General features: G+C 36.6%; 1 protein-coding gene across 1 annotated transcript in view; it reads left to right on the forward strand.

The window, feature by feature from the left end:
- Positions 1-318: 318 nt before the first annotated feature.
- Positions 319-13,586, forward strand: part of LOC135744990 (5-hydroxytryptamine receptor 3C-like) — a 51,589-nt gene continuing 38,321 nt past the window's right edge. The window contains exons 1-3 of the mRNA XM_065263372.2: positions 319-915; positions 1,025-1,185; positions 1,716-1,926. Of these exons, the coding sequence (XP_065119444.1) occupies positions 804-915; positions 1,025-1,185; positions 1,716-1,926 (484 nt within the window). The 5' untranslated portion in view covers positions 319-803. The remainder of the gene's footprint in view (positions 916-1,024; positions 1,186-1,715; positions 1,927-13,586) is intronic.

Here is a 13,586-nt window from a genome sequence, read left to right on the forward strand (position 1 = left end):
TTAAAGGTTACAGACAATGTACTGCAAATCTATAGACAGTAGTGTCCTATAGTGTTCTATAAATCTACAGAATGTTCAATTTTTGAATAAATGGAAATGTCTGTAAACATAACGGAAAAAGTGCGGGTAATTTTCTGCCAGAACATTATCCGTTTTTTTACGGATTGTTTTTTTTAGAGTGTAGAACCATTCCAGGTTCGTTTTTACCTTGAAATGTAACGGTTGCTTTTCTGAAATCGAACCCGAAATAAGAAACCTTGATGATGTATGCGGTCGACCAACGCGACTTCCAGAGAACGCACCCGAAAACATGTTCAGGACGTGTCCGGGGGAACTGGCACGAATGGCCACCCTACAGATAAACGCATGAAATCTGTCAAGATTTCACCAGAAGATTAAACAACTCCATAAACACCAATCTTCACTTATTTCAAACCATTTTGCAACATTATTTTTGTCATACATCTACAAAAGCTCTTCATGAAAATTAAATTAATAATTATTTGTTATATTGAAACCAATTTAGAGACAGAGCCACATCTGGGCCACCACCCTTTATTTGATAATCTCTGGGTCAAATCTGGGCACACTCGTCATTTCTACTTACACTATGACGTCTGTTTGTGTAGGCCAGATCTGTGCTGAACGCCCAGGCATATACTGGACTACAACTACACTTTGCTACAATGAAAAGTTTTTTATTTGATTTGAATATCTGATGCTTTTTGTTTTGTTGATTCAGTGTCAAGACAGAGGTTGCAGTGAAGGAGTCTCCATATGTGCAAATAAATTCTCGTGGCTTAATGTGGACAATGGATATGTTATCTCTGACCACAACCTGTAAGATGGATCTCTACAACTTTCCATTTGACATACAAATCTGCAATTTAACTCTTCAATCTTTAACCTATACAGGTAAAATCAAAAACAAACACATAAATGAAATATAACCATTACAGTTGTTCACATGAATTGTTTGATTGTCAAATTTTAACATGTATTACTTGTTTATATCTTTTCACAGAAGATCAGCTACAATTGACGGAAGACGGAGACAAGGATTTCACTGCCCTTGAATCCAAGAAGGTCTTTCAGACTGAGGGAGAGTGGAAACTGATCAGTATAAATACGACAACAACCTATTCCGAGACTTTGTGGATCAATAGAAGTCGCAGTACATTTGAGGTAGAGAGCAAAGAGCACAGATCCATCATGATGATAATGTTAAAACTCTTATATATTAATAAACTTCTGTCTCAAAACAACATTGAAAATGTACATAATCTGGTCTGGAAACCCTGAAAAAATATCCTCTGAGATAAATTAAAATTGTGTGCCAGGACCCAGGCATTGCTTTCTGCACAAATTTAAGATACATATAAGACACAATATTCTAGAATGGAATTGTATACAGCACATGTATTGTGAAATTCCAGAAATAGCCAAACCTGTTGTTTAGAAAGGGTGTCCAATATAATTAACAGTATATTACAGTACAGTACAGTACAATGTAGTATAATATACAGTACAAATGCCTAAAAATTACAATACGTATAATCTGACATAGATGGCTGACCCATAGGCTTAATGTTAGGCTTTTTACTTGCATAATCAGTCACCAATAGTTTCAGAATTGCAGAATTATACAGACAGGCTGTAACATAATAAATTATTTGGACTGTATTTTTGTTACTGTTTATATTTTCATATTGCAGATCACCATCAGGAGGAGACCTCTGCTGTATATCATCAACTTAATTTTTCCAGTATTCTGTGTCCTTGTTCTGGATGTTGTCTCCTTCTTCATAAAGGCATCTGTAGCAGAGAAGCTGGGCTTTAAAGTGACTTTACTGCTGGCCAGTTCTGTGTTACTGCTGATTCTTCATGACAAGCTGCCATCTACCTCCGAAAAAATCCCATTGATTGGTAAGTCAACATGACTGTCAGCATTAAAAAATAATTATATAATAAAATTACACACTTGATCCTATCGGTATAACATCAATATAATGAAACATGTAGAGATTTAGCAGTTCCCTTAGCAGAAGACAATTTAGATTTGAATACTGGTACTAAATGAGTCAAGAAAGCCGGCGTTAAGAAATACCCACAAAGCAAAACGATAAGGTTACTCACATAACCCCAGTTCCCTAAAATAACATGAATGAACATTGCGTCAGCAAATGACGCTATGGGAAAACTATTGTTTTACGATTCTAAAGCCTATGCATTAACATATTTACAAATCACAGACCAGTGGTGTTCAAGCCTGCCATTTCGGGCGGATGACGCCTATATGTGACCCTGTCACAGAAACCAGTGATACAAGTCTGCAGCACAAGTTTCGAGATTATGAGAAACAAAGTTTTTTTTTATTTTCATTTATTTGCAGAATCTGTTAGTTCAGATCACGAAGAAGCCTCTCCATGTTTGAGATAGCAGTTTTTGTATATTTAAAGCGTACATTTTGCGGTAGAAATCGGCTTGTTTTTCCGGAGATTCTAGCGTGCAGCGGGGGGGGTGGTGTCATTGTCTGTGTATATTTACATACTGTATAAGCGATTGTTTTTGCCCCCGCCCCCAAAGGGAACAACGTGAGTACTAAATAAGGATAGTTCGCCCACAAATGAAAATAATGTAATTAATGACTTACCCTTATGTCGTAAGTCCTCCGTTCATCTTCGGAACACAGTTTAAGATGTTTTAATGTTAGATTTAGTCAGAGCTTTCTGTCCTCTCTATTGAAAATCTATGTACGGTTTCCATGTCCAGAAAGGTAATAAAAACATCATCAAAGTAGTCCATGTGACATCAGTGGGTCCGTTAGAATGTGTTGAAGCATCGAAAATAAATTTTGGTCCAAAAATAGCAAGAATTACAACTTTATTCAGCATGGTCTTCTCTTTTGGTTCTGTTGTGAACCGTGTGAAGTCACGTGACTGTAGTGACGCAGCTGTTCCTCAGACATGTTTGCTAAGTTTTTTTTCCAACTTAAAGCATGCGTCTCCCCAGACTGTAAACAAACTCGGGCGCACAAAACAAAAGAAAAAAAAAGAAGCTGGGGTGGAACAGATAACAGTCAGCCGCCTGGCTTGCTCGACTTTATGCGGCGCCGCAGTCGGATGAAGTCAAACACCTGGTGATAATGAGCCGAACTACAACTACAACTTTCAGCCACTAGCCTTAGATAAAATCAACTGAAAAACATCTCTCTTATTACAAACCAGACTGACTTTTGTCTACTTGAAATTGTTTGGTCACCATTATGGTGATCAGTGGTTCCTTTAGTCGGGCAGTTTGACTCTTTGTTTCTGTATTTGAGGTCTTTGCAACAGTGATTATTGAACACATTATTTGTTGCAAAGGTTGTTAAAACAAAGTTTATAAAGTTTTAATAACAGAGATCATAGATTTAAGTAAGTTGTTTACACAGTCAAAAAATTCAGTACTCATAGAACATAAAATGTTGATCGAACATATTATTCTCTGTTGGTTTTTTCCTCAGATCACGTTTTACAAATTTTATTTTTAAATACTTGCTGGAAAGTTAATATTTTGCCTCATGTGCAGATATCATGAATCACCCCATTAATCGCAACAATGGTGACATAATTTATGTTGCAATACATGATGGGAGTCATGAGTTTTATACTATGGTGGATCCAAGCATGCTTTGCAACATTATGTTTGTCACCATGGTTCCGATTAATGGGGTGATTCATGATATCTGCAAATGAGGCAAAAACGTATTTCCAGCAAGTATTTAACAATACAATTTGAAAAGCTTGATCTTAGGAAACCTATCTTACTAAAATTCAATAGAGAATAATATGTATTTGATCAACATCTAATTTTCTATGAATACTGAATTTTTTGACAGTGCAAATAATTTACTTAAATCTATAACCTCTGTTATAAAACTATAAAAACTTTGTTTTAACAACCATTGCGACAAATAATGTATTTAATAAACACTGTTGCAAAAACTCAAAGACAGAAACAAGAGTCAAACCACCCAACTAAAGGAACCACTGATCACCATAATGGTGACCAAACAATTTCAAAGTAGACAAAAGTCAGTCTGTTTTGTAATAAGAGAGATGTCTTTTCAGTTGATTTTATCTAAGGCAGTGGCTGGAAGTTGTAGTTGTAGTTCTGCTCATTATCACCAGGTGTCTTCAATAATCAAATAATCACTCAAATGATTGCTTAATTATCTTATTAACTCGAACACTGCTTCGGTGTTACTTTTAACACCCTGCTGGTGGTACCCATATAAACACCGAGCCGGTGTTAATTTAACACCGGGGATTTTGCTGTGTGAGTGATTGGTTGGTTACATCCCTAAAGAACGTCACGTTTTCGGTGCTGTTTGGATTATCTATTATACTACCTCCCTATTTTAAATACAAACTTAGAAGACGGTTTCATGTGTTTAACAGAACGTAAATTACGGGAGTGTAATCTCATATACCCTTACATGTTATGATGTAAATAGTCCTCAGATTGTTTATTATATTCTATTATTACACGGCTCTCTGGAATGCTTGATTCTGATTGGTCAGTTGAGACATTTGCAGGTTCATTCTTTTCAAATAATAACCGCTCCAAAGTAATAACGCATAGCCGGTACTACTTGTACGATTAAAATCGCTCCGCGCCAATAAAGATTACTGTTTGGCGCCATCTTGTGACAAACACTGGACAACCACAATTAAGAATGGATTTTGACATTCATTTTAACATGTACGGAAAAAAACAAAACATTTAAACAGTGGATAGAAGAATGAACAACGGAATGAACAACAGAATGGGCATTAAAACTTCTGAAAGACTGGCTAAAAGAGAAAAAAATGGAGACAGACAAGTATGAAGCAGAGGATCTTAATAAGGTATTACGATCGTTTTATGCATCTGTGCAAAGTTTCGCGGAAGGATAAAAATGTTAATTTAAAACAAATATACCAATAAAATGTTTCAAATTCATATTCATGTCCAGTTTTTTTTTCTTATGTGGCAAGTAGCCGTGTAATAAGTAGGGATGGGTACCGAAACCCGGTATTAAACTTGCCCCGGGGCTAAATTATTAAAGACCGTAGTATCAGTAAGATCTGACGCTATCGGTTCTGCTTTTGGTCCTGGAGAAAAAGATAAAAATAAATGTTCTATGTATTCTTGAATAATAATGTTTTTGTGCACATTTTGTCTCACCAAACATTTCTAATTTGAGATAATATTAAGATGTTTGTCTGTGAGATCTGCGAGATCTCTCATGCATACGCATAACAGCACGAAAACTCCCGCTTAATAACAAGACTGACAATGGCGGATAGAGCAAAATGTTCAAAAGTGTGGTTATACTTCACTAGAGTTGATGCAGACAACGCTCGTTGTCATACAGGTAAGTGCAACAAGATGTTTGCATGTAAGGGCGGAAACACAAGCAATCTGTCAAAGCATCTTTTAAAAGTACATTACGTGCAGACAGAAACTGTGTCCCAATTCAAGGGCTGCGACCTTCTAAGCATACGACCTTAAAAGGTGAGCACTCGGTCTGTCAAGGTGGCAGCCTGAGAAGTCCGCGAAGAGAACTGAAATGAGACGGTCTAATCCTTGGAGGATCATAATTTGCGTCACCTGCTGCACGCACCCACCGCGCCTGTCAGGCATGTACTGTATGCTAACATCATGTTGAATCAACGTTGTTCACGTCATTTAAAATACATGTACAATATCCCTAATTGGTTACCTTACGTTGAAATTCTGTTGACTTCTTTTGGGAGAAATGACGTTATGCATTCAACATATTTTCTACTTGTTTTAAAATCCCAAATAAAGAAAATTCAGTATGTAAACATTTATTTGGCTAAATGCACAGCACTTTAAGTTAGTTTACAAAATAGCCTACAGATAAATATCCTATTTAAAGTATTTTTTCTGCAGCTTTCACGCTGGTGCATTAACAAATATATGTATATTATTTAGAAATGATATCCAAAAATGTATTTGTAATAATGAAATGCAGACACATAATTAACTTAATCATGTGAACATAGGTTCATGATCAAATGTTAACATTGGCCAAAGTACCGATAAGAATACCGTTAAAGTACCGGACCGTTAAGCAGTATCAGTAAGAGTAGTAATACCGTTAAAATCTTAACGATACCCATCCCTAGTAATAAGTGGGATAATGTAGAGGCAGCCGGTAGTTATCGGGAAATAAGCCCCGACAGTGTGATCAGGACCCGAAGCGAAGCGAGGTACAAATACTTCGTTACCTTACTTAAGTAGATATTTTGGGTATCTATACTTTACTGGAGTAATTATTTTTCAGACGACTTTTTACTTCTACTCCTTACATTTTCACGCAATTATCTGTACTTTCTACTCCTTACATTTTAAAAATCGCCTCGTTACTTCTATTAATTCGGCTTGTTTGCTTTTTTCATTCCGGCTTGTCATCGTTAAAAAAACCTATCTTGATAAATTGCATCATCCAGATAAATGCGATTGTGGTTGGATGAGAAGTATAAACATACACCATTCCGACACCCTATTGGTTTGTACGCAATCCCCGCCCCCCAGCTGACTGCAGATGATCAAACGTTTGTTCGATGCTGCTGCACAGAGAAACATAAAAGAACCACGAGAGCGATTAGAAAGCATGCGGAGCAGTTTGCTCTCGCGATGCTTTGATATCATCCGCCATCCGTTTGTACAGTAACAGAACGCGGCATTCTGTCTTCAAATGGAAAAGTACGAAATAAAACTCGTGCATCACTTTCAGGTCAGTTCACATTCACAAGCCTGTGTAAATATATAGCTGTCTGCTGACACCAACTCATCTGCGTGATTTAAATAGTGTAACAATACCAATTTATATCATATAACTTCAGTTGTTCAACTTAAATGACATTGTGCTGTGTTGCGTTTTGAAGCATGGCAAAGATATCAATGCTAAAGACATCTGTTGTTTTGTATATGCTTATAACTACCGTAAATTTTATTTGCATTAACAAAACCTACTTAGCTGAATGCTTGAGTGTTAAATCAATCAAACACATAACCATACATACCAACTTTTGCTTTTGTTAATAGACATCAGCTGTTTCCTTAAACCTGACTTTTAATTTACTTACAAGAAAGACATTTAGTAATTATCCTTAATTGCTTGGATTTATACTGACTAAAGTAAAGTATACTAAAGTCCATTAGCTACAAGTACAGATACAGGAATATAGGCTATAATATATAATTGCATATTTGTATAATTGTAGTTTGTGTTGCTGTCAAAATAAAATTTTAAATGAAAACAATAATAGCATATTTCTATTCTCACACATACTATAGTTGTGTGTGATTTTGTTGTTTTTTTAACTAAAGAGGGCACCACTGTAGAAGTTTTGCCAGCAGCGGCCCTGCTCTGAAGTTTGACTTTTTGCACCATTACAATATTTATAGGCAACTAGTCATCATATCTTCCTCTCTATGGAACACATGTTAATGCTCAGTAGTACACATATGTGGTTCTTTAATGCAGTGGTTATCAAACCTTTTTTTTTTTCGCGCCTCCCTTGTGTACAGTGGATTCCTTCACGACCCCCCAAAGAAAATGTATGACATAAACATTCTAAAACTTACAATTTGAATTAAACAAAACATATTAAATTATACAATGTATTGCTTTTGTTTAGTAGCCTTATTTTTTGAGGTTTAATTACACAGAATTTATAATAAAGTAATGTATTTCATAAAATATTATAAAACTGGGGCCCCTGGCACCATCTCGCGGCCCCCAGTTTGAGAACCACTGCTTTAATGTATTTGTTCGCATTGTATTGAAATGCGTTCATTTTTAATGGGCATGTACCGTATGTGGTTGAAACAGATAGCTTAGTGCAGGGGTAGGCAACATGGAGTGCCGATGTCCTGCAGTGTTTAGCTCCAGGTCTAAACAAGCAGACCTGAACAGACTAATAAAGGTCTATAAAGTCACCTGAAACTACAGGTAGCCAAGGTTTTATAAGGGTTGGAGCTAAAATCTGCAGGACATCGGCACTCCAGGACTGATGTTGCCTACCCCTGGCCCTAGTGCATCCCAAATTGTTTAACATTAACATTTTTAATATAACACTATAGTTATTATGGCCTTTAGAAACATGTTTTAGAGGAGATAGGGTAGTGCACAAAAGGCCCCTGTGGTGCGGCCTACACAGGAAAATCCCCAGTGTTAAATTAACTCTACCAGTGTTAAATCAACACTATTTGGTGTTTATATAATCCACACCAAGATCGGTGTTAAAAAAGACTGGTGTTAAAAATATAACTCTGAATCAGTGTTAAAGTTAATGAGATAATGAAGTGATGATTAAGACTTAATGGTAAACACCTGCTGGTCATTCAAATCAATTACATTTTGGACATTTTCCATTTTTTATTTTGATGACTCGTTTTCTGGGGAAAATACTAAAATAATAAAGAAAGACAAATTATTAAATGCAATAGATGAATACTGTTGGGTGTATGCCTCCAAAAGCTGCATCTTTCACGTTGCCTCTCTATCAGCTTCTCTGTTTGAAAAATAAAATGATAACTTGCAGAGTTATTTTCTAAATGGATAAGTTTGACTTCTAAACAGCTGTAAGAACAAAATACAAGTGCTCAACTAGCATCCACACACGTGATTTAGTAGACAAATCTTCTTTCTGATGTGATGTCTCACAAGTCAAATAGACATTTATCACAAAATGTATCACATTTGTGTTTGTTATGAGTTGATTTGAAGTCACCATTACTGTGATTAGTGTTTCATTTAGTTAGGCATTTGTCCCTTGACTTTCACTGATCTAACTCTCCTCTTTTAACAATAGCAACAATGTTTTAGTAAGACCACTTGTTCATTGCTTCATGTAGAGGGAAAACCTTCCAGACCTTCTCAGTTTATTTTTATTATATTCTACCCCACAAATCATTGAAACATTTGATCACAAATTAATTATTAAGAAACAGGCATGTAAAAAAGCTCTACGCAAATGACATTGTATTGAATAAGACTGCTATAATGTTTTTGTTGTTGTCGTTTTTTGCTTAAGAGAGACTTTATGATTTCGGATACAAATCTCAACAATGGTGACAGTTAATGGTAAGAAAGTTGCTAAATTTTTGTCATGTTGCAATGCATGATGGGATGTATGATTGAGTTTGGTACCCAGCATGCATTGCGGCATTAAGCTTTGTTGTTGATTGTCACCATGATTGTGTTTTATAGGCTGATTGTTGATGACTCAGTGTGTCTGACTAGCACCACAGATTAGATTTGGGTAAACAATATTTAATTCTTCAGGGTATGTGGATTTTACAGTACTGTTGGATTTCATGGGAGCCTCACAGGGTTTGCAGAACATAAATTAAACACTAATATTCAGTTATTACTTTTTTATGATGTCATTGAATCCCTAGACTTATACTTTCATAATAATTAACATAGCAACATAATAGACTACATTTCTCTCATCTTCCTCTGCTTTAACATATGTGTTTTAAAACACACTGCCACAATTAGCAGCAGAAACTAATACTAAACTTCAAGACCCAAGTACCCAACTAAAGGAAACACTAATCGGACCAATGGTGACTAACTTTATTAACCAGATTTACAGCAGTTCTTTAGAAGTTAAACCTATCATCCATGTAACTCTGCAAGCAAGTTGTAATTTTAGTTTTCAAACAAAAATGATGATAGTGTTCATTTAACTATATATGGTGATTTCATCTATTGCATTTAATAATTTGGCTTTCTTCAACATTTTAGTATTACTTTCTCCAGAAAAAGAGTCAACAAAATAAAATATTTAAGACAGGAACAATTCCAAAATTGAGTTGATTTGACACGGAATGACCAGCAGGTGTTCACTATTAATGACTCAATCACTTCATTATCTTATTAACTTTAACACTGATTTAGTGTTTTTTTAACACCAATCTTGGTGTGGATTATATAAACACCGAGCAGTGTTAATTTAACACTGGGGATTTTGCTGTGTAGGCTTTTTTCCGTAATGACATTTTTTCCTTACATTACTTTTACTTTTATACTTTAAGTAGTTTTGAAACCAGTACTTTTTCACTTTTACTTGAGTAAAAAGCTTGAGATGATACTTCAACTTCTACAAAAGCCTTTTTTAACCCTAGTATCTATACTTCTACTTGAGTAATGAATATGAATACTTTTGACACCACTGACTACCGGCTGCCTCTACATAATCCCTTACTTACCAGACGTTAATGCGAAATTTGATGTAAACAATAGACTATATATCTACATTTCACGGATTATACGTTTTTGTGGACAAAAATGATCATTGGATGATTCACACATCTAAAACAGACTGGATTCGACTTGTGATAAACACAAAGGTAAAAAGTCATGTTTATTTTTGCATTTTGTCATCCGGACTTCTGTCACAAAATACTACATATCTTATCAGATGTGTTACACATCGTTGGAAAGCTTAGAAACTGCACTTTATAAATCAAAATGGCCCAGATCTGACTTTGTTTCCCTACTTTCCGTGACTGGTCACATATAAGTCTGGGCATGGGCCAGGGACAAGACACTCGTAGGGCCCATATAAATCCGGCAGTGTGAGCTCAAAGGTTTCAAAGCGTATTGCATCTCTTAAAGTGCACTTATTTCGTTGCTAACAAAAAACAATGTTATTTTGTGTATTTTGGATAATACAATGTGTTTGCGTGGTTTATGGCTAATAAAACACATTATTTTCCACATACTGTACATTTTTGTAGCTTTAAATGTACTGCTTTGCTTAAACTCTTTAACTTTGTACAAAACTCATTGATCTGAAAAGCGCTGTGTCCCCGATTGGCCAGCTAATCTGTACGTTGTAATTGGCCTGAATACCTTTGATGTCAACCAGAAATGTGATGCTCCTTACCATGTTTGAAAGATTCGCTCACAATGCAATGCTGACAGGAGTTAATGTACAGGCTGTGAGTCCAGGTGGGAGCAATTATGATAATGTCGGTCTTGTCTACGTCAGCAGGCCCAGAAAGTAAACTGTTGCCTACAATCCGTGTGTTTATTATAGCCCAAGAAACGAGATTTACGTTGGAAACAATAACCCGCGTTACAATAACATATTGTTAACTTGTATTAAAGGGGTCATATTATGAGATATTTTTAAGATGTAAAATAAATCTTTGGTGTCCCCAGAGTGTGTATGTGAAGTTTTAGCTCACAGATACTCCACAGATAATTTATTATAGCATGTTAAAATCGCGTTAAAATTTGTAGGCCTGAGCAAAAGTGTGCTGTTTTGGTGTGTGTCGTTTAAAATGCAAATGAGCGGATGAAGTGCAAACACTGATCACAATGATGGTGGTTTGTTGTAATTGAAACTCAATTGTGCTGTCAAGTCCTTCTTTTCTCCCTCTTTCTCTCTGCACTAAATGGCAGTGGTGTGGTTGGATAGTGCAGATAAAGGGGGCGGTATTATTGTAATTTGCCTTGCTACCTACCTCACGAAACAACCTAATTTTTCACATGCTTGCAGAAAATGGTTTACTCAAATTAAAGGGGACATATTATGAGATTTTTTTAAAGATGTAAACTAAGTCTTAATCTAGGTCTGAGCAAAAGTGTGCCGTTTTGGGTGTGTCATTTAAAATGCAAATGAGCGGCTGAAGTGCAAACACTGATCACAATGATGGTGGTTTGTTGTAATTGAACCTCAATTGTGCTGTCAAGTCCTTCTTTTCTCTCTCTTTCTCTCTGAACTAAATGGCAGTGCTGTGGTTGGAAAGTGCAGATAAAGGGGGCGGTATTACCTTATTCTGACATCACAATAGGAGCCAAATTACAATGACCTATTTTTTCACATGCTTGGAAAGAATGGTTTTTTCATTTTCTAGGTTGATAGAAGCACTGGGGACACAATTATAGCAGTTAAACATGGAAAAAGTCAGATTTTCATAATATGTCCCCTTTAAGTTACTGGGTTGATCTTTATCACATTTTCTAGGTTGATAGAAGCACTGGGGACCCAATTATAGCACTTAAACATGAAAAAAGTCTAATTTTCACGCTATGACCCCTTTTATAAACACTTACACACCAAAGGACATTTAAAATCTTGAATAAGACAATAACTGTTCCTAAAGCACTTAACACATGGCCTGAATGACAGGGAGGGCACACTGGGGCGCATCACGAATTATGGCGATTTAAAGATTAAGCCGAGAGGACCTCCTTCTGTAAGGCTCTATCTAAGCTTTGAAATCTAATAAAGGTGGGTGGCAAGGACCAGCAGGCTGCCGCACAGATATCCGCTATGTATATGCTTGTAGCCCAGGAGAAGGCCATACCTCTAGTGGGACCTCTCAGATTGGAAAACCACGGCTGGTTCTGACACAGGCGGCGACTAGTAGCACTATGCATTAGTCTTCCTTGATCCTGCTAAGGACCTGCATAGGAAAGGCATAAAGACGGTGCGTTGAACACGTCTGGGACAGGGTGTCACTCTGCTTTGAGAAAGGCATCAGGCAGTGGGCATTCTCCTCTGAGTCAACCAGGCGTGAGAGCGTTGTTGTACATTCCCATACATTCATTTATTTCTCAGTCTGCCACAAAATTGAAATTGGCCACCACAAATAGATGTTTGCACATCGCGTTTATAACTACATCTGTCTCACATGACAGTTTCTGTTCAAACACCCGACCCGTGGCGTCAGTCGACGGCGCTCCGCTGAGCCTCATTCAAGTTGCATTTAAGCATATATAATGCGGACATGCACGTCGCGATTGTGCCGCCACAAACTGCAAGTCTGGAAAAAACTGTTATGGTGTCCCGGATTCTCAACCTGCGGATGTTTTTCATCGCTAAAAGGGTGTTTGGAAACTTATAGCAGAACACAGATAACAACATGTTTGCTTAAGACAGCACAAGCTACAGATGTGGCCTTTAAAAATGCGCGTCTCTGAAAGCAGAATGGCGCGAGCACTTCCGAAATTCTGCGAGATCCCGCAGAAGGGGGATTCGGTGGGGGACGCAGGAAATAAAAAACCTGTAGAGGGCAGTCGTGTTTCAAGTAGGGCATACTGACGACAATGTGTGCTCGACTTTATGCTTTAAGCGTACTATATGATATTGAAGTAACATGACAGGGATTCTCGGTGCTTTGGCAGTACTTTGATGTCACATGCAAGCTTTTTGACACGAAGTTTTCTTTTGCCAGTTACATAAACAGTCAAATATTCTTCATAAAAATCTGACTTAAACGCGGATCATTCGTCTTTTTTTGTGTACACTTACAGTAGAAGAGACATGATGATAACGGAGTCTTATAACAAATTAATTCGCGAAGACCTTTGAAGAAACCGAGAGCATTTGCGCAATATCATTAACTAGTTTATCTAATTGTACATTTAGTTCATTTTTGCATCTGAACGTTTTTAATAGCCTGAACATGGTTGTAATGCGCTTTTCTGCATTACTGTACTTTTTATATTATCATGTTTTCCTTTACATGGTATGAAACTCGATATAAAGTGTGCAATGATGTTG

The sequence above is a fragment of the Paramisgurnus dabryanus genome, chromosome 3 (genome assembly GCF_030506205.2).
Source record: "Paramisgurnus dabryanus chromosome 3, PD_genome_1.1, whole genome shotgun sequence".
NCBI lineage: Eukaryota > Metazoa > Chordata > Actinopteri > Cypriniformes > Cobitidae > Paramisgurnus > Paramisgurnus dabryanus.